This window comes from Hylobates moloch, unplaced genomic scaffold (assembly GCF_009828535.3).
Source record: "Hylobates moloch isolate HMO894 unplaced genomic scaffold, HMol_V3 SCAFFOLD_19, whole genome shotgun sequence".
NCBI classification, from domain to species: domain Eukaryota; kingdom Metazoa; phylum Chordata; class Mammalia; order Primates; family Hylobatidae; genus Hylobates; species Hylobates moloch.
The window spans coordinates 37,616,992-37,637,530 of record NW_026652294.1 but is presented as its reverse complement, the minus strand read 5'-3'; the positions used below and the strand labels follow the sequence as shown (position 1 = coordinate 37,637,530).

Here is a 20,539-nt window from a genome sequence, read left to right as displayed (position 1 = left end):
CCACGTTTATTAACTAAACAGAATGTCCTATTCCCTGGTCCATGCCATTTGAGAAAAAAATTTATTAGTGTAGAAAAAGAAACCAGTAAAGCATTCTTAGATTAGAATATCAGTGTTTAATTTAGATGGATTTTAGAAAAGAAGAAACACTTAAAGGTACAGTATATGGAATCAGAGCCTCAAATCTTGTGATATAGCTAGAGACTTCTAGAAATCACAACTGGCATGTATTAGACAGGAATTGATACTGTTCTTAGTTTTCATTGGTGACAAAGACACATTAATTTTATAGGTCTCTGAAGTTTGCTTGGTGTTACCATGTAATTATGCCATGTGAACCTTTCTATGGCAGTATGCTTTGCAATGGGTTTTACTGCTGTTGTACAGATTAAGTTTTTTTAGAAAGACAAGACGTTGGAGAGATGACAGTTATTTTTCTTGAGAGCTAGGCATCAAATTCTATCTTCTGACTCCCATGTGAGTATTAGTTCCCCCACGCCATACATTTTCATCCACAAATAGAAAGGTGATCTTTATGTTAGCGTGGCATAGTAAGCTGTTAGCTGTAGAAGACAGGTGGATAGTGGAGAGAATTCTAGACTAAATGACACTCCAGTTCTACCACCATTAACCAGCTCTTGGTGGTCTTTAAGGCCCCTTCTGCCTTCACAGTTTCATTATCAAGCAAATGTGTTTGTGATTTTCATTGGTTACATTCGTGTATATAGAACTCACTGTGAGGAATGCTGTTGTCAAATTCAGACCTCAGAATTTTAGGCAGCATCTCAAGTCATGTGATGCTTTTTTAACGTATCCATAAGAAACATTTATTGGCCAAAATAACCAAATTTAGAGTACACACCTTCATAGTCCTAGAAAGGATCTGAAGAGACTCTCTAGTCCGTCTCCTACATTTTGAGCTTGAGTAAGAGTACCTTTAACCTAATGTTTCTTAAACAGAATGTTTATCTCCCCTACTTTTCAAAATGCAAGAAATGTGTTATTTTTCCTCTTGTGGCCCTACATCATTTCACAGCATATTTTCTTACTATATTACTGTTCTCTGAACTAAATCTTCCTGACCGTGTTCAGTTGTCCTTAATCTGTACTGACCAAGTGGAGACTGGGCCTTGACTTCCCAGTAATGAATGGGTGGGAACTTATTAGAGGAAATGCCTTTTTTTAGGAAGGCGAGACACAGACCCTCTACTCTTATTGACCTATTAAGTGGTCTTTAGTTCATGAAAATGTATGTTAAGTACAGTATGTGCACCCACTTAAAAGACTGAGTTTATGAGATTTTCATTGATGATTAAAATGCTTTTGAAGCAGATGGGATAATATTCTGAAGACTATAGTTAATTTCTAAAATGATGATCCTTTAAGATTTGAATGCCTTTAAAAGTAGTCATATTCATTATGTCTTTGCTATTGGCTTTAGTGAGCTATACATCTGAAAGTACTCACAGAAATTGTTACTAATTAATTAGATATCCTAAGTAATAACATGTTTTAATTAAGATTGTGTTAACTGTTAGAGATAGCTATTTAATAACACATTTCCCTGGAGTCCTTATTTTCAGTTTTGTGATTAAAAATCATACTTTTGTGAGATAAACTAAAAGAATAATCGATTGTTTTCATGGCAGGCTTTGGAATCTCTCCTGGAAAAGAAACTGTCACCAAGAAAGGTGAAAAAATGTTTCAGTGAAATTCGGAGCAGATTTCCTATCGGTAGCCAAAAGGCCTTGGAGAGATGGCCAAGTACATCACCAAAGGGTGAGAGGAGGCCCCTCACAGCAAAGGACACATTCCCACAGGAAACATGTCGACCTTCTGTAGCAAAACAGCTTCTGGCCGGTATGTGTCTTAAAGTGTTTATTGCAAGATATTTTATTCATTACAATTATCTGGGCTATAACAGTTACTGCACTGAGGGGAAAGTCAGGATTTAGGACCTAGCCCACAACAGATGAACTTTAACTAGGATCAGTAAATAGCAACCAAGATACTTCCTCGGGCTGGAGGCATTCTATAGAGGAAGGTTGAGAAAGTAGCATTTCCTTTGCTGCATCATAGCGTTTGGGCTACCCAAGGCAAATTCCCATAGAGCTGGAAGTTAGAACCCTACTTTAAAAAAAACTTTATTTTATTTTAATGACAGAGATAGGTACACACACAGAGACACACACATACATTCTATATAGATATATATATATTTTTTTCTCAGATAAATTTTTGTTATTCTAAGAAGTGGAATTGTTAGGTGATATAGTACATACATTTAAACAGATACTGCCAACTTGCCCATTAAAAGTGGGCACACATTTATGTCTTGACTAGCGGTGACATCAGTATGTATTTCCCCACATCTTCACCAAGCATGTTGTATAATAAAATTTTAAAAGCTTTCCAGTCTCAGTGGACAGTGGCATCTTCTTGTTTTCTGTTGCGTTTCCTCGTTCCTGGTGAGGGTCGTCTTTTCTTCACACGCTCCTTAGCCATGTGATCTCCTCTTCTGTAACTTGCCTGTTCATATCCTTGATCCATCTCCCTGCTGGGTTCTAAGTATTTTGCTTATGGATGTGTATGTCAGGATGCTGCATTTTGTTGGTCTGAGGTACACATTTGAATGCTCCTGAAATCATTATGAATTGATGACAACTTGTAGTTAATTGTAACATTTTAAAATTATAAACATTTTAAACATTAAAAAATTCCTGGTGATGTATAAAATACTGATTTATAATTGATGTTTTAGATTTGATGAAATATGGGACTTTGTTAGTTAACTCTTGTATTTCTCTAGATAGATGAGATCACCTATAAATATGTATGGACAAATCCAGTAAACTTTTTTTTTTCTTTTTTCTTTTTTTAAATTAAAGTAGATCATACAAGTTGGGGGCGGTGGCTCACGCCTGTAAACCCAGAACTTTGGAAGGCCAAGGCAGGTGTATCGCTTGAGCCCAGGAATTTGAGACCAGCCTGGGCAACATAAGTAGACTCTGTCTCTACAAAAAATGCAAAAATTAGCCAGGAGTGGTGGCTCATGCCTGTGATCCCAGCTACTTGGAAGGCTGAGGCAGGAGGATCACTTGAGCCTAGGAGGTGGAGGTTGCAGTGAGGTGAAATTGCACCACTGCACTCCAGCCTGGGTGACAGAGTGAGCCCTTGATTAAAAAAAAAAAAAAGGTAGAACTTACAGATAGAAAAGTACACAAAATAATATAGATTTATAGCTGAATTAATTACCAGAAAACAAAAACATCTGTATAACTACTATCCAGGTCAAGGAATAGAACACTACCGACATCTAAGAAATTCCCCCTTGAGTTACCCCTTCCAATGTTTATCTTCTTTATCTTCCCCAGATTATTCTGATTTTTTTTTTTTTTCCTTGAAGTGGAGTCTCGCTCTGTTGTCCAGGCTGGAGTGCAGTGATGCGATCTCGGCTCACTGTAACCTCTGCCTCCTGGGTTTAAGCAGTTCTCCTGCCTCAGCCTCCTGAGTAGCTGGGATTACAGGTGCATGCCACCACACCCAGCTAATTTTTGTATTTTTAGTAGAGACAGGGTTTCACCATGTTGGCCAGGCTGGTCTTGAGCTCCTGACCTCAAGTGATCCGCCTGCCTCAGCCTTCCGAAGTGCTGGGATTACAGGCATGAGCCACAGCACCTGGCCTATTATTGGAGTTTTTAATTGTTTTAAGAGTTCTATATTCAATCTACTTACACTTAATGAGATTAATGACATATTTGAACTTTTTTCTACCTGATTTTGTTTTTCATTTGCCAAAGTTTTTTTCCTTGTTGTAATTTACTACATTAATCAAAATTTTATTTCATTTTTTCCTCATTGATTTGAAAGTTATATATATCAGTCCAGAATTCAGTTGATTTATTTCTCAATCTGCCACTATTCTGTGGAACCTTAATAGTTTAGTGTTCCACTTCTACCACAAGTGTAACTGTAAGAGACAGGAAAAACCAAACTGTTTTTCCTGCTTAAGACTGAATACTTCACCTCTGACAACAATTGTGTGGGTTTTTGCCACACCAAACAATTCTCCAGGGGACACCAACTGGGTATCCTGTAATTCAACTCAATTCTGACACTATCTCCCTGGAATTAGTCAGATACCATGGGTTAAGGTTCAGTCCCATAAGGCACCCCAACTTCAGATACCAGTCACAAGTTCCAGATTGTGACCTATGCTTCTGAGCGACAGGCTATAAAATTGGGGTTCCCTTGACCCCCTGCTGGGGTTTGCTAGGATGGCTCACAGAACTTTGAGGAACACTTTACTCATGTTTACCCATTTATCATAAAGGGTATTATAGAAGATACAGATGAACAACCAGATGGAAGAGATGCGTAGGACAAAGTATAATATGTGGAGGGGCACAGAGCTTCCATGCCCTCTCCAGGGGAGCCACCCTCCAGGAACCCCCACATGTTCACCATCCTGGGAGCTCCTCAAACCCTGTAGTTCTGGGATTTTTTTTTTCTTTTTTTCTTTTTTTTTCTGAGACCGAGTCTCACTCTTGTTGCCCAGGCTGGAGTGCAGTGGCGTGATCTTGGCTCACTGCAACCTCTGCCTCCCGGGTTCAAGTGATTCTGCCTCAGCCTCCCGAGTAGCTGGGATTACAGGCATGCATCACCTTGTCCAGCTAATTTTGTATTTTTAGTAGAGACAGGGTTTCTCCATGTTGGTCAGGCTGGTCTTGAACTCCCAATCTCAGGTGATCCGCCCGCCTCGGCCTCCCAGAGTGCTGGGATTACAGGCGTGAGCCACTGCGCCCAGCTAGTTCCAGAATTTTTACGGAGGCTTCCTCACATAGGCATGATCGATGATGAACTCAGTCTCCAGCCCCTCTCCCCTTCCTGGAGGATGGAGGATGGAGTGGGATTTCCAAGCTTCTAATCATGGCATGGCCTTTCTGGTGACCAGCTCCCATCCAGGAGTCCTCCAAGAGTCACCTTATTAGAGAAAAAACAAAACAAAATGCTTCCTTAGCCAGGAAATTCCAAGGGATAAGAGCTCTGTGTTGGGAACTGGGGTTAAAGACCAAATATTAGGAAAAAAGATGAACCTGGCACCCCTAGTGCTTGGGAAATTAGAAGGGTTTTAGGAGCTCTGGGCCAGAAACTGGGCTAGAGACCAGATGTATATTTTTTATTATATTACAATAAAAACCTAATTTATTCATTTACCGTTAGATATTTATTCACTTTAGTGGGATGTTCGCCTCCTTCTTTGGTAGGCAGGTAGAACTAATAGAGTATCTTCTTTCTAATTAGAAGTCTGCCTTTGCCAGCCTTTCCCTTGAGGGTGAGCGTCAGATTTATTTGTCCTTATATCCTCTATGACGAGCCCAGCATCTGCCACACAGTTAGGCACTTAAGTGCTTGTTGAAAGACTCTATGAAGAAGTGTAATTGAATAAGAAAAGATTTCTGAGCAGCAAATCACAGTAACTTGAGTTCTGGGTGCTAGGGAGCTCATTTTGATAGACTGGATGAAATGGAGAGAGCATTCCAGGCCTGCACACAGAGAAGTGTTTGCTAAATGAGGTAGAAGATTTGAGGTGCCCATCAGCTGACTAGTGAAAAGTGGACACCAGTTTCAGAGAGAAGCTGGAAAACCTGCTAACCTAAAACTCATTACAGGAACAAATGTAGGAAAGCTGGGAGGCAAAGGGGGGAAACTTGGACCAAGGAGACCTAGATTTTAGTCCTACCTCTGCCAGTTTGTGAATCTGGGTTGACTTAATCTGTCTGAATCTTATTTATTTATTTATTTTGAGACGTAGTCTTGCTTTGTTGCCCAGGCTGGAGTGCAGTGGCACGATCTCAACTCACTGCAACCCCCGCCTCCTGAGTTCAAGTGATTCTCCTGCTTTAGCCTCCCAAGTAGCTGGGATTACAGGCATGTGCCACCCCGCCCGGCTAATTTTTTGTATTTTTAGTAGAGACAGGGTTTTACCATGTTGGTTAGGCTGGTCTCGAACTCCTGACCTCAGGTGATCCACCTGCCTTGGCCTCCCAAAGTGCTGGAATTACAGGTGTGAGCCACCTCACCCAGCCTGAATCTTAATTTTTTCATCTATAAAATGGGAAGGATAGTCTTTGTGTTTTGTGACTTAGTTGTTGTAAGTGGCAAATTATCTAATTGCTAAATGCTGTAAAAATGTAAGGTGGAATTTTTAGTTCTTAATAATAGCACCAAGTTATTAAGAAAAGGCTAGATTGTGCTAAGCATATTCTAACTAAGAAAACAAATCTTTGGTGGCTATTTTAAAAGGAGTTTTGCGTGGCCATAGAGAAGTAGACTTAAGTTCTCTGGAAAATGGATTTATGGGGAACAGCTCCATGGTCCCTGACAAGGCAGAATGAATGGGACTCGCCTGGGACCGAAAGCCAGAAGACTTGGCTCTGCCACTCCTTGGGAACCTTGAGTAAAACACTTAAGGTTGTGGTAGCCCTCTTAGTTTTATTTTATATTTGTTGTTTTTTCTTGTCCTTGTCTGGATTTCAGAAGGTTACATTTTCCTGTTTCTGTTTTAGGTATCACTCTACTCAATTCTTCCATTCTGATTTCCTAAGGTCTCCTCTTCCCCACCCACCCCTGAAAAAATACCCTAGGGAGCCACTTGGTTGGAAAACCCTCCCTGTGTACTCTTCATTTGGAATATACGACTGAGCCTGATTTGATCAGCTATCTTGTGATTTACATAATAGTTGGCTGGTGCAGTTTTTTCACAGCTTCTGAACTGTTCTTACATTGGTTGATTGCATTAGTGTAACTTGTCAGCAGTGAGGGTGGTGGCTTCCTTCCCACTACCAGCAGTGTCCTCAGACTCACTCCTGAAACATGCTGATTTATGCACATCATTACTAGAAAGGTAACAGGACTTAACAGTCAGAGTTGCTTTGATGTATATAAGCTTGGGAGTTAAATAAATTACAGACCAAGGATTTAATTTTTTTTTTTTTTTTTTGAGATGGAGTCTTGCTCTGTTGCCCAGGCTGGAGTGTAATGGCATGATCTCAGCTCACTGCCAGCTCCGCCTCCCGGGTTCATACCATTCTCCTGCCTAAACCTCCCGAGTAGCTGGGACTACAGGCACCTGCCACCACACCTTATTAAGTGGAACACTTTTACCTTTTCACTTAAAGGGAACATTTTCCAGCTTCTTCAGCATATCTGAATTGCCAGCATCACTGTAGTTGCTCTTTGAGGCCATTATGAAGTCAAGTTCAAGGTTACTTGAACACAAGCAGTTTGATACGAGACAGTTGCTGTGATCACCAAGACAGCTACTAGGTGACTAACAGGCAGGGAGCATCTACAGCACGGATACACATTTTAAAACCTATGGGCCAGGCGCAGTGACTCACGCCTGTAATCCCAGCATTTGGGGAGGCTGAGGTGGGTGGATCACCTGAGGTCAGGAGTTCGAGCCCAGACTGACCAATATGGTGAAACCTCATCTCTACTAAAAAATACAAAAATTAGCCAGACATGGTGGCACACACCTGTAATCCCAGCACTTTGGGAGGCCGAGGCTGGTGGATCACTTGAGGTCAGGAATTTGAGACCAGCCTGGCCAACATGGTGAAACCCCGTCTCTACTAAAAATAGAAAAATTATCTGGGCATGGTGGCACATGCCTGTAATCCCAGCTGCTCAGGAGGCTGAGGCAGGAGAATCTCTTGAACCCGGGAGGCGGAGGTTGCAGTGAGCCGAGATTGGGATTTTACTCTATATGAATTTTGGATCAACTTATTTAGATCCTTGAAAAAAAATCTATTAGGGCTTTAATTGAATATGCATTGAAATTACGGATTATCTGGGGGGAGAACTGACATCTTTATGGTCTTTTCATTCATGAAAACAATCTATTTAGATTTTCTTTCCATTCATGAAAACAATTTATTTAGATTTTCTTTCATGTCCTTTACCTTTTAAATTTTTCCATAAAAGCCTTGTACTTCTTTCATTGGATTTCTCCCAACGTGCCTTATAGTTTTTGTTGTCATGTTAATGAGATTTTTTTCTTATATTTTCTATTAGTTATTTTGATATATGGAGATAATACTGATTTTATGTTTTCGTCTTCTTATATCCAGAAACCTTGCTGACCCCTCTTCTCAGCTGTAATAGTTTGTCTGTAAAGTCTCTTTGATTTTCTATATTGTCTCATTTTCAAATAAAGACAGCTTTATTTCCTTTCCCATTGCAGGCTGCATGTCTTACATGGAGTTCAGACTTTATTCTCTATCAAATTAGGACCCATTGAAGGGTTTGAGTATAGAAGTGACATTTATTTATTTATGTATGCATTTATTTATTTTTTATTATTTTTGAGATGAAGCCTCGTTCTTGTCCCCCAGGCTGGAGTGCAATGGCATGATCTTGGCTCACTGCAACCTCTGCCTCCCGGGTTCAAACGATTCTCCTGCCTCAGCCTCCTGAGTAGCTGGGATTACAGGTGGCTGCTACCATGTCTGGCTAATTTTTGTAGTTTTAGTAGGGATGGGGTTTCACCATGTTGGCCAGGCTGGTCTTGAACTCCTGACCTCAGGTGATCCGCCTGCCTCAGCCTTCCAAAGTGCTAGGATTTCACGCGTGAGCCACCACCGCACCTGGCCAGAAGTGACATTTAAGTATTGCATTTGAGAAGAACAATTTTGGTAGCCAGAAGACAGTGTGAAGATAAACAAGAGATCAGTTAGGAGACACTGTTATTCCAGTCACAGGATACTGCAAGCCTGACCTTGGGTAATAGCAAAAGGGAAGGAAGGTAAGAGCTATTTTAGAATTAGGATCAAAGGGACCAGGTAAATGAGGAAGTATGAGAGCGAAGATTCAGGGAGTCAACCGTGACACCTAGGTTTCTGCTTATAAACCTGCAGTAATATTCACAGGAGGAGGAACAATGTTGACAACACAACATCTGCTTCTCAGCAGGGCTAGGATAGGTATTTGGAGCCTATCTGGGTATAGATAATCATTCTCAGCAATTTGATTTGAATAGCATTTTCCTCAGTTTGTTCTTCAAAAATCTCCATGTAGATAAGTATCAGCCTGATACGGAGCTTCCGGAGACCCAGAGGTTGCAGAGTGAGCTTGATGTATTAGATGTGGATATACTTCCAGAAGAAGGACCGTTTATTCTAGACCAAAGTGCAAGCTTCAAAGACGAGGTGTTAGCCGTGGCAAAAACAAAAGCAGTGAAAAAGAAGTCTGTGACTGAGAATGTGCCATTTAGGAAGAAAGATACTCTGGTGCCAGCAAGACAGCAAGTATGAAATCATTCCTTTCTTTTGGCCCATTTGTGTTAATCTGACATTGTCAAGGCCACATAAACTGGTATACGCTGGAGCCAGTTCTCAGGCAATTGGATGCTGCAGTCCTTGAGTCTGGCTATTTAAGTCGTTTATATATTTTAACAAAAAAATAACAATTTTTAATATTGTTACTAGAATAGAGAATTCTTTCTATTCCCGGTTCGATAAGATCCTAACTAATATGATACCAATATCCTAATTGGGCAGGAGATTTTAAAATTCAGATTTTTTCTGCTTCTGATTTGGAAGTGTGAGATTTGAGGGGATTAAGATTTGGTTCCTGCCAGGTGTGGTGTCTCAGGCCTATAATCCCAGCACTTTGGGAAGCGAGAGGATTGCTTGAGGCCAGGAGTTTAAGACCAGCCTGGGCAACATAGTGAGACCCCATCTCTACTAAAAACAAAATTAGCCAGATGTGGTAACTCATGCTTGTAGTCCCAGCTATTTGGGAGCCTGAGGCAGGAAGATCACTTGATCCCAGGAGTTTGAAGCTGCAGTGAGCTGTGATCGAGCCACTGTACTCCAGCCTGGGCAACAGAGTAAGACCCTGTCTTAAAGAAAAAAAAAAAAAAATTAGTTCCTGCTAAAGATAAATATGGATCAATAATAATTGCTGCATATTAAAAGGGCATCCTAGGGTGAATGCTTTCTAATATGGCTTTGGGAGCCAGCAGGGTACAACTTGATTTGAAACTACGTTATATTTTAAGCTTCTGTTTAAAACTTACTTATGGCCCTATCAGTGGAAAACTGGCCAAAAGACCATCTCCTGGTTGAATACCCTTATTGTATTAGTGACATTTGGTGGTCTTGCCCAAAGGCTTCTTGAGCAAATCTGTTTATTTTCAGGTGGCCTCCAGGAAAGGAGAGTTAGCAGTTATCACAAGTTATTGACAGATTATGGATTAGGATCAAGTCTGTTTCTTCCCAAACTTCTATGGCAGGGGGCGGCCATGAATCATTGAGATGTCAAGATTGAACCTGCAAGAATTCAGATGGGTGCTCTTCTCCACAGACAGAGCCCCATTCTCGATAACATTTTTTAAATCGCTAGATTCATTCTGTTTAGACCTAAGGCCCAGAGAGGTTAAGTATTTTAATGAAGAATGTTTTACTCATTACTTGAGCTCAGGAGTTCAAGACCAGCCTGGACAACACAGTGAGACCCTGGCTCTACAAAAAATAAAAAATTAGCCAGGCATGGTGTCTCACACTTGTGATCCCAGCTACTCAGGAGGCTAAGGCAGGAGAATCACTTGAGTCCAGGAGTTTGAGGCTGCAGTGAGCTATGATCATACCTCTGCACTCCAGCCTGGGCAACAGAGCAAGACCCTGTCTCTTAAAATAAAAAAAAAGAAAAAGAAAAAGAAAAATAATTTAACAATATGGTGTGAATTTTTTTTTGTTTAATTAGGAAACAAATTGTAAATAAATAAAAATATATTTTATATATTGTTTATATGTTTAAAGGTGTCAGGCAGAGCCAGGGATTTCAATTCCACACCCTCCACCCCCGCCCCCTACCATGATTGTTTCAATGAAATTTACACCCTCCCCCAAATTTCTGCCACAGTGCTTTCTACTCAGGTTTTACTGAATGGATGCATGAATAACATGGAGAACTTGGAGCTTCAGTGAGTCAGAGGTTGAAACCATAGTTTCTTTGGTATTTGTGTGGCCTTATAATTCTTACTTATCTCTCACAGGGACTCCGCAAAGCTGAAAGGAGTAGACAAAGCCAACCTCACAGTAAAAGCAGAGTGCAGCAGACAACAGTTTCATCCAGATTAAAAATGAACCGGCAGCCTGTGAAAGACCGCAAGGCACCATGGATACCCCCAAACCCCACATCCCCACCAGCGTCTCCTAAATGGTATGTGAAAACTCAAGGGACTGTTTGTGTATGTGATTCTCTTTTTCCTCCATATATCAAAGATGACCTGTAGCTTATAAGGAGCAAATTAAGTAGTAGCCTTAATTTTTTCCATTAAGCAGAAATGCTTTTTTAGGTGAGTCATACATGAGAAGTCTTTGTCCGGAAGCTTGTTGGTTCCTTCTTCTGGCTGACTGTGGTTGGAACACCCTTCCATGGGCCACCCCAACACCAGGACATGTGTGATTGCATGGAAGATGGTGGGCTTCCCTTCACTTGTCTCTTCTGCCAATAGATTCTAGTAACTTAAGGCCAGGGACTGTGTCTTTTTTATATTTGAATGTCCGGTACTAGTCACATAGTAGGCATTCAGTAAATCTTTGCTGAGTAAATAAATACTTTAAAATAATTCTAACTCTAAGTCAAGATAATTATGAACTATAAAACCCTATAGATCTCACCAACACCATCTTAGTTTCAGGGAGCAATTAGGATAATGTTGACGTTACTGTCTTGTCATCCTCCCTCATAGCACATTAGAATGAGAAGCTGCCACTCCACAGGGCTAGAGAGAAGAGGAGCAGGGTCCAGTTAGGTGGAAATAATCTTTGGGGGAATCGGTTGAAGATAAAGGGGAGCTCGTTTGCCGTGAGGCAGTAGTTCTTGAAAACACAATGGAAAGGACCAGGAGGTGGAATGGAAAAAAGAAAGAAGTAAAAAGCAGTCATGTCAGGGAAGAACAAGGGAGAAGATAGGTGACTGCAGGGTTCTGTCTTTGGAGCCATCAGAAGTCAGGGTGAGCAGCCTGGTGGAGGAGAAGCCCCCTAAGATTCCGAATGAATGTGAAGGAATAGCTGTGCTCGTCCATCCACTGTCATTTTCAAGTTAAGGAAACAATGTTTAGAGAATTTAATGTCTTATTCATGTAACAGCCAGACCTAAAATCAGGTCTTCTGACTTCATAATGTGCTTTTTTTGTTTTTATTACTCTATTCTGTTTTCTGTATTTTTGTATACAAGTATTAATATGGAGATGTACATTCAGTTGGTAAGCTCAATGGTTGAAGTTTGTATTACAAACCAAATATACAATGAACTGTCTTTTAGAGTGCATGTGTGGTCGGTAGAGGAGGGTGGGTGAGGCTTCTAGGCTCACAGTGCTGTTAGGCCTTACAAAGATACGGAGTTGCCTTATAATATGGAATGTAATTAGTGATCCAAATCTATATATTGTAACAGAGTTTTGTTGACACCCAGTATTCTGTAATTGATCACTGTTTCTCATTTAAAATGGTGATGGCCTCTTTGAAGCAAAGGAGAATTTCTCCCCTTTGACACTGTGCCTGAGTGCAGGAGGATCTCACTTTTCTTCACATTCAGCTTCTACTGTAGGGCCCCGTGCTACAGATCACCATTAATTTAATGCTGTTGTCGTCTCTGAGCTGGCACCTACTTGGATGAGTCACTGGATACGGAGTGAATGATGACAAAGGTATGCTTTTCCATTTATTTCAGTGCCGCATGGCTAAAGGTGAAAACTAGCCCCAGAGATGCCACAAAAGAGCCTCTCCAGCAAGAAAATCCTCAAGAGGAAAGTCACCTGACAGGTGCTGTTGAGCATGAAGCAGCCAGGTTTGTGCTGGTATTTTTCAGATCTTTGAGAATTAAAGAGCTCCTTTTATATAGACTTGGAAGTGAACCCTTTCTTCTCCTACATTTAAAGTTGGTTATTTAAAATGTAGATTATTTTAAAAAATAGAATAAATACATAAAATGTAGTTTATTAAACTTTTTGGTCAAACTATACAGCATAGAGTGAGCTCTTCTATTTTTTCTTATTCATTCATAAATTATATATGTGTCGATTATATATCACTTGCTAGTTTTGTATGTGACACTGTTATAAGCTCTATAGAGACTTTAAAAAGGGCAAATAGGCCATAATCCCAGCCCTTGCTTATTTATAGTCAATAGAGAAGTTATGTAATTAACTATAATTTAAGATAGAACGCGGTATGTAACCTAGGAACTGAGAGAGTTTAGAAACGGGAGAGGGTGACTTCTTGCTGCAGAGGTCTAGGCTTCATGGATGGAAATTAAACTAGGACCTGAAGAACAGTCAGGATTTCAATATGGGAGATGAGGTGAGAACATTCCATAAGAAGAGAACAGTGAAAACAGGTTTCTCTGTATTCATTTGGCTGAAATTATTCTTACAGTTACGGGAAAGCAAAAATGAAAGCGGTCCATTAAATAATTTGACAATATTCATATATCCTAAACCAAAAGAATCAAAGCACTTTTACATACAACAGAGTTGTTCACAGTTAACTTTTCCCTTTTGTTTTTATTTGACTTCACCATGCCTATGTGGCTCCTGGGGGCTCATTGTTTGTCTAAACTTGAAGATATAGCAAGGGTTTTGTTTGAGTCTAATAAGAAACCCCAAGTACAAGTGATGGCTAGTTTTCTTGAGAACCTTTGAGACAGGTTCTCATTGCGTTGTGCATAAATGTTTTCTGGCTGGGCGCGGTGGCTCACGCTTGTAATCCCAGCACTTTGGGAGGCCGAGGCGGGCGGATCACGAGGTCAGGAGATCGAGACCACGGTGAAACCCCGTCTCTATTAAGAATACAAAAAGTTAGCCGGGCGTGGTGGCGGGCGCCTGTAGTCCCAGCTACTCGGAGAGGCTGAGGCAGGAGAATGGCGTGAGCCCGGGAGGCGGAGCTTGCAGTGAGCCGAGATTGCGCCACTGCACTCCAGCCTGGGTGACAGAGCAAGACTCCGTCTCAAAAAATTAAAAAAAAAAAAAAAATGTTTTCTGACATGGAACACGTTCTAGAGAGCTTTAGGGGTACGGAGAGGTTATGTTACCTACTGAGTAGCTTAATAGATCCTGGATTGGTGCTCTGCTCTGCGGCGGTCCTGACTTCTGGTCTGTTTCTGTGATGATGACACCCTGTAGTGTCGAGGCAGAATTGGTTTGACTGTTGACTGTCTGCTAGGCTCGCTTGGCTTGATGCCGAAACTTCCAAAAGATTGAAGGAACTAGAAGAGTTAAAAGCCAAGGAAATTGACAACATGCAAAAACAGAGGTAAATATTTGCTCCTGAGGTAGGAAAAGGTAAGCAGGCCTATTCTACATCTCTATACGTTAATGATAAATAGAGATTATTTAGGCCTAGCTACACTTCTGCCTCCTTAAAAGACTGTGAAGTCACTTAAGAAGCCAAGGGAGGAGCCAAGACTGGAGCTCAAGGGAGCCCCGACTCTGCCTTGAGGAGAGTTGGGGTGACTCTTGATACCGTTCTCTAGGCTTGACTGGCTTGATGCTGAAACTTCTAGAAGAACAAAGGAACTGAATGAGCTCAAAGCTGAAGAAATGTATAGACTCCAACAATTGAGGTATGTGTTTGCTTCTTAGGAAGAATAGTGGATGTTTGCTTGTTCTAATTGATCTAGATAGTTCTAGCAACCAACCTGAACTGTTAAGGCCTAACTTCATTACATGAAAGAATGAATAGCTGCATGTCTACCTGTATATTATACCATATTTTTTTGCTAGGAAATGCTTCTTTTGTGTGGAGTTTGAAGGAGAACTGAAAAAAATCTGTAACTGTAGAAAAGTTCTGTCTGAAAGATCAGAGTCTTATGTGTATTTGCTTGGACTACCCTCAAAGGTACTTTTCTCTAGCCAGATGTCAGTCCTTCTAAGGGCAGAAGATTAGTATGATGCACATACATGTTCTGTTCATGTGAATCAACATATAGCTACTTTAGTTTCACATGTTAGTTTGAGTGCAGGCTATGGTTTTCAAATGAGGTTCCCTTTTTCTATTCACTCCATAAGTGTTTTCAAAACTATAGGCACCGTAGACATAAAGAAGCTTGTTAAAAGATTTAGTTCAGCTGCTGCTGCAATTACCTCATTTTTCCAACTCTGATAATAATTCATCTTGTAGTCACATTAACAGAACACTCATTGAAACATCTGTGCATTCTGTCACCATTCATGATGGAGTGTTCAGTCTCAGGTTAGAAGGGCTGTGGGTATATCATTAGAAGGCCAAGACTTTTTGTCTGTAGTAAAGATGTCAAGTCATACAATCCCAGAATCTTGGGATTTGAAGGATCTTTCCCCCAACTGAGGCTTTTGGCTCCTCTCTACTATCTCTACTGAGGAACTGTCCAGTATATTTACACACACCCTCTGTGATGGGATAGTCACTACTGTCTGAGGGAATCCATTTCATGGTCATTTATTGCTAAGAAGGTGTGACATCAGGCTGTGTTGAAATTTGATTCTCTGTGACTCTTACCCACTTGTCCTTTGGGCCATATAGCAAAAGCTTCATCCTCTGTGTCCCATTTATTCCTCTGTGTGTTTTTACTTCAAAAATTAAACGTATCACACATATAGAAGAACATACTAAATGCACATGTGCAATCCAAAATATTACAGAATGAACATCCACGCATCACCATCGTAAGCCAAGGAATCAACCGTTGCCACTGCTGCAGAAGTTTCCAGTGTATCCCTCCTCGGTTGCATCACCTTTCCCCCGAGAGGCAGCCACTGTCCTGATTCTTGTGTTGATCTTTTCATTACTCTTCTTCATAAATCTGTCAACTTTGTGTGTATCCCTAACAATATCTTGTTTAATTTTGAAAACTGAGAAACAGGTACAAATCTAGCTGAACATGGAAAGGGCAGTGTTGCTGGTAATATCAGATGAAGACTCCTAGGGGAAGACAGGTTGAACAGAGCCTGGATCCTGATCTGATTTGTGCTTTCATAAAAGTTTGTAGGTGCCCCACTCAGGAGGTCACCGAGCAGGGTTGGGAGTGAGTCCTGCACACACAGGGCGTCCTCCATCTGGAGGGCCTGTCGGTGAGCCAGGTCCACTGGACTTCGGGAGGAAGCCTTGTCAGGAGAGGGGCTGCGCTGTAACGCATGGCTTCTCAGCTCTTTCTGGTCAGCTACTGTGGGGATGGGATGCCTATCCTTAGCAGACAGCAGGTCTGCAGGGAGTAGCAGAAACTTCATCAGCAAAGGGGCAAGACAAGCCAGGAATCTAGGCTTAGACCTCCCATTTCTCATATTGTGTTGTAATCTTCTTCAGTTTACTTGCTTATTTTGATGGAGCACATGCTAATGTAGCTGCTGCTTTTTTTAAAAAAAATTAGAGACAAGGTCTCACTATGTTGCCCAGGTTGGTCTTGAGCTTCTGGGCTCAAGTGATCCTCCTGCCTTGGCCTCCCGGAGGGCTGGGATTAGGCATAGGTTAATTTAGCTTCTTGAGAAAGGATGAATGGGAAGTAAATCCTTTCAGACCTTTCAAGTCTGAAAATGTCTTTATTTGCCGATAAACCATCTCATATTTGCTGGTAGCCTTACTGGGTATAGAAGATTATTTTTATTGGAAATTTTTAATTAAACTTCTTATTGTGAGGTAATCGTAGAGTCACACGAAGACCCAATTTCCCCAAATGGTAGCCTCTTGGGAAACTACAGCACAGTACTACAACCAGGATATTAACATTGGTATAGTCGAGATACAGAACCTTCCCACCCCCAAGGAGCCCTCATATTGCCACACCCACTTCTCTTCTGCCCCCATTCACTGCTTGGCTAAATATCTCCTGACAACCACTCCTCTGCTCTCCCTGTCCATGATTTTGTTATTTCAAGAGTGTTATTATAAGTGGAAGTGTATAGTATGTAACTTTTGGGGACTTCTTTAATCATTCTCTGGAAATTCATGGAGCTCATCACATGTATCAGTAGTTCATCCCTTTTCGTTGCTGAGTAGTATTCATGGTGTGGATACAAACAAACCATAGTTTAACCATGTACCTCTTCAAGAACATCTGAGCCTGTGGTCCCAGCTATTTGGGAGGCGGAAGTGGGAGAATCACTGGAGCCTGGAAAGTGGAGGCTGCAGTGAGCCATGATCATGTCACTGCACTCCAGCCTGGGCAACAGAGCAAGACCCTGTCTCAAAAAAAAAAAAAAGAACATCTGAGTTCTTTCCAGTTTGGGGCTATTATGAATACAGTTTCTATAAACAGTTGTGTACAAGTATTTGTGTGAACATAAGTTTTCCTTTTTTCCTGGGATAAATGCCCAGAGGGCAGTTGCTGGGTTGTATGCTTAGTGGTATGTTTTGTTTCGCTTTGTTCCAAACTGCCATACTGTTTTCCAGAGTGGCTCTGTCTGTTCCCACCAGCAGTATTTGAGGGATCCAGTTGTGCTGCATCTTTGCCAGCACTTGGTGGTGTCACTCTGCTTTTTTGTAGGTGTTCTGATGGGTGTATAGTGGCCTCTGAACATCTTTTCATGTACTTGTTTGCTGTCCACTCAGTCTTTGCTGGCATGTGGCCATGGGTTTTTCTGCAGTGTCTGGCTGCAGTAGAGCAGTTATTTTCTAAGTTTTCCATCTTTCTAGGCTGCCCCTTTCTTGGTCCTTTTGATAGAGAGAGCAGACTTTATTTGCATTGGAGACTTCTTTTTTTGTCTGTGCCTATTGGTGTTTCTGGGTTGCTGGCTTCTCCAGTACCTACTCTGGGATATATGAGGCAAAGAGAAATCCCAGAGAACTCACTGCTCTGTCATTCTTTTGGTCCCAGTGTCCCTAGGTGATGTGCCTTCTCTACTTCTCTCCGGGTCCTCTTATGTTTGCATATATTTAATGTCCAGGATTCTTAGTTGTAATTAACAGGAAGAAGCGGGGAAAGTATATTTTTCAACCTCTTCAGAAGCAAAAATCTGAGCATTTCTGCTCATTGTCTTGTTTCCAATGAGAAATCAGAATTGCTTTTTATCCTTCTCTAGAGGCTCACAGACTCTGCTTTCTCCCCAGGGTAGCTCAGATTCGTAATGATAGGACTTATTATGGATGTGTTTTCATTCGTCAGTAGACCTTTTCAGCCTGGCAATTTATTTCCTTTAATTCTGAGAAGTTTTCGTGCTTTATTTTGTACTTTTTTTTCTTGTCTCTGTTTTCTCTATTCTCTCTTCCTAAAACTCCTGTTCTTTGATGTTGGACTTCCTTGACTGGTCCTCTGATTTTCTTATCTGTTTTTTCCTATTTTCTTTCTCTCTTTCCCCTCTTCTACCTCCACCCCTACCCTCCCCCAGTAGGAGATTTCCTCCAACTTTAACATTTAACCTATTGAGTTTGTCATTTCTGCCAGTGTTTAAATTTTAAAATTTAAAAATGTTGAGAGCTCTATTATATTCTCCAAATATCTCCAAATATCTCTTACTCAGTGGTTGCCTATCCTTCTTTCATGGATACAGTGCTGTTTTCTTTCTGAGTATGTTAACACATTTCCTCTGCCTTTTGACCTACATAATCTTTTTCTTTTCTTCCTCAGATACCTAGTAATCTTGGCTATCTTCTCATGTTTAAACGTAGGGGGAGTGATTACTGATCGAAAACTCAGAGTATGTGGGTTGGAGTTAGTATTTTAGTTTTTTAAATAATTGTTTCTATTGTGGTATAATTTACATATAGTAAAATGCAAAGAACTTAAAGGTACAGTTCAATGAATTTTGACAAATGCATATCCCTGGGTAACCAAAACGCTAATCAAGATAGATAATTTGTCCTTCAACCCAGAAAGTTCCCACATGTCCTTTTTGGTCATTCTCTACTCCACACCCCCATCCCTCACGGAGGCAGTTGCTTTGATTTCTTTTACTCTAAGTAGCTTTGCCTGTTCAGACTTTATATGAATAGAATCATCAAGATCTACCCCATTGTGTCTGGCTTCTTTTGCTCAAGAAAATGTTTGCGATTCATCCACGTTGTGTGTGTATCAGCATAGTTCATCCATTTTAGTGCAGAGTAGTATTCCACTGTGGGAATATACCACATTCTGTTTGTTCATCCTCTTGTGAATTGACATTTGGGCTTTCCCATTTATAGTTAGTATGAATCAAGCTGTTACGTACATTCTTGCACAAGGCTTTTTGTAGAAATATGCTTTCATTTCTCTTGGGTAAATGCCTAGGAGTATAATTTCTGGGTAATAGGATAGGCAGTTGTTTGATTTTATTAAATGAGCCATATACATTATCCAGAGTAGTAGCGTTTTATACTCCCATCAGCAGTGCATGCGAGTTCGTTTCTATTGGTTTCACATCCTTGCTAACAATTGAGCTTGTCAGTCTTTTAGTGATTCTGGTGAGAATGTGGTGGTATCTCTTTGTGGTTTTAATTTGTGTTTCCTTGAAGACGAATGATGTTGGACACCTTTTCTAGTGCTTATTATGAAGTGTCTGTTCAAGTCTTTTGCCTATTAGAATTTTTTTTAAGTGTTGATTTGAGTTCTTTGTATTTTCTGGATACGAGCCCCTTGCCAGATATGTGTGCAGCAGATATTTTCTTGCAATGCTATGGCTCGCCCATAGATCTTTGTAATGGTGTCTTTTGGTGACTAAAAGTGTTAAATTCTGATTAAGACCAGTTTATCAATTTTTCTTTTCTGGTTAGTCATTTTTGGTGAACTAGCTGAGAAATCATTGCCTATGTTAGGGTCTCAAGGACTTTCTCTTGTGTTTTCCTTTAAGTGTTTTATAGTTTTACCATTTATTCTTATGTCTGTGATCCATTTAGAATTAATTTTTGTATATGAGATGAAATACTGATCAAAATTCATTTTCTTTAATGGATATCTGGCTATTCCAACACCATCTGATGAAAGTAACACCTAGACTGTTTGTTAAGGACACTTATGTTGGTCTTTAGATCTTTCCTTTGGCCTGTGTCAGACTGCCCAGAGAAATTTTCTGATCTTTGGCCCAGAGAGTAAGATCAGGATGTTGCTTCCTAGGAGCTGAGTTGGGGAAGAGGGCTGTGAGTCTAATAACACAGCATTTAGCCTGCATATGTGACCCCCGCCTCTTTTCAGTATGGTACCTACAGCCTCAACTGTGATCGGGTGCCCCTAATCAAGAGAGCTTCACACAGAGAATGAGCCATTAGACTTCTCCTAGAGTTGGAAAGAGGCGACTGTGTAGTTGTGTGAAGTAGGGAAAGGGATCTAGGAGTCTTAATTTCTCAAACATCATTTAGCTGTTGTCGTCAGTTTTTAAACCACTCCCTCCCAGCTTAGCCCAGGCCTAGGTGGACCTGGTACTACCAGTCATGTGCCTAAGTCAGCAGTACAAATTGTGTGGGTTCTAGTTTTTCCCACTACTGGCCCTAGAAGTCAACTTCCTGTCTACGGCCATACCACCCTGAATGTGCCCAATCTCGTCTGATCTCGGAAGCTAAGCAGGGTCGGGCCTGGTTAGTACTTG

At 40.9% G+C, this 20,539-nt stretch overlaps 1 protein-coding gene across 7 annotated transcripts in view; it reads left to right on the top strand.

Annotated features, from left to right (window-relative positions):
- The window catches only part of KIAA0753 (KIAA0753 ortholog), a 62,155-nt gene that overhangs the window by 19,007 nt on the left and 22,609 nt on the right, over positions 1 to 20,539 (top strand). For all 7 annotated transcript variants that reach the window (XR_009211095.1, XM_032140148.2, XM_058431479.1 and 4 more), the window contains 6 exons: positions 1,650 to 1,860; positions 9,082 to 9,311; positions 11,063 to 11,229; positions 12,745 to 12,861; positions 14,235 to 14,324; positions 14,545 to 14,634. Coding sequence is in view for 6 of the 7 variants with exons in the window: in XM_032140148.2 (XP_031996039.1) it covers positions 1,650 to 1,860; positions 9,082 to 9,311; positions 11,063 to 11,229; positions 12,745 to 12,861; positions 14,235 to 14,324; positions 14,545 to 14,634 (905 nt within the window). In the remaining variant the exon portion in view is untranslated. The remainder of the gene's footprint in view (positions 1 to 1,649; positions 1,861 to 9,081; positions 9,312 to 11,062; positions 11,230 to 12,744; positions 12,862 to 14,234; positions 14,325 to 14,544; positions 14,635 to 20,539) is intronic.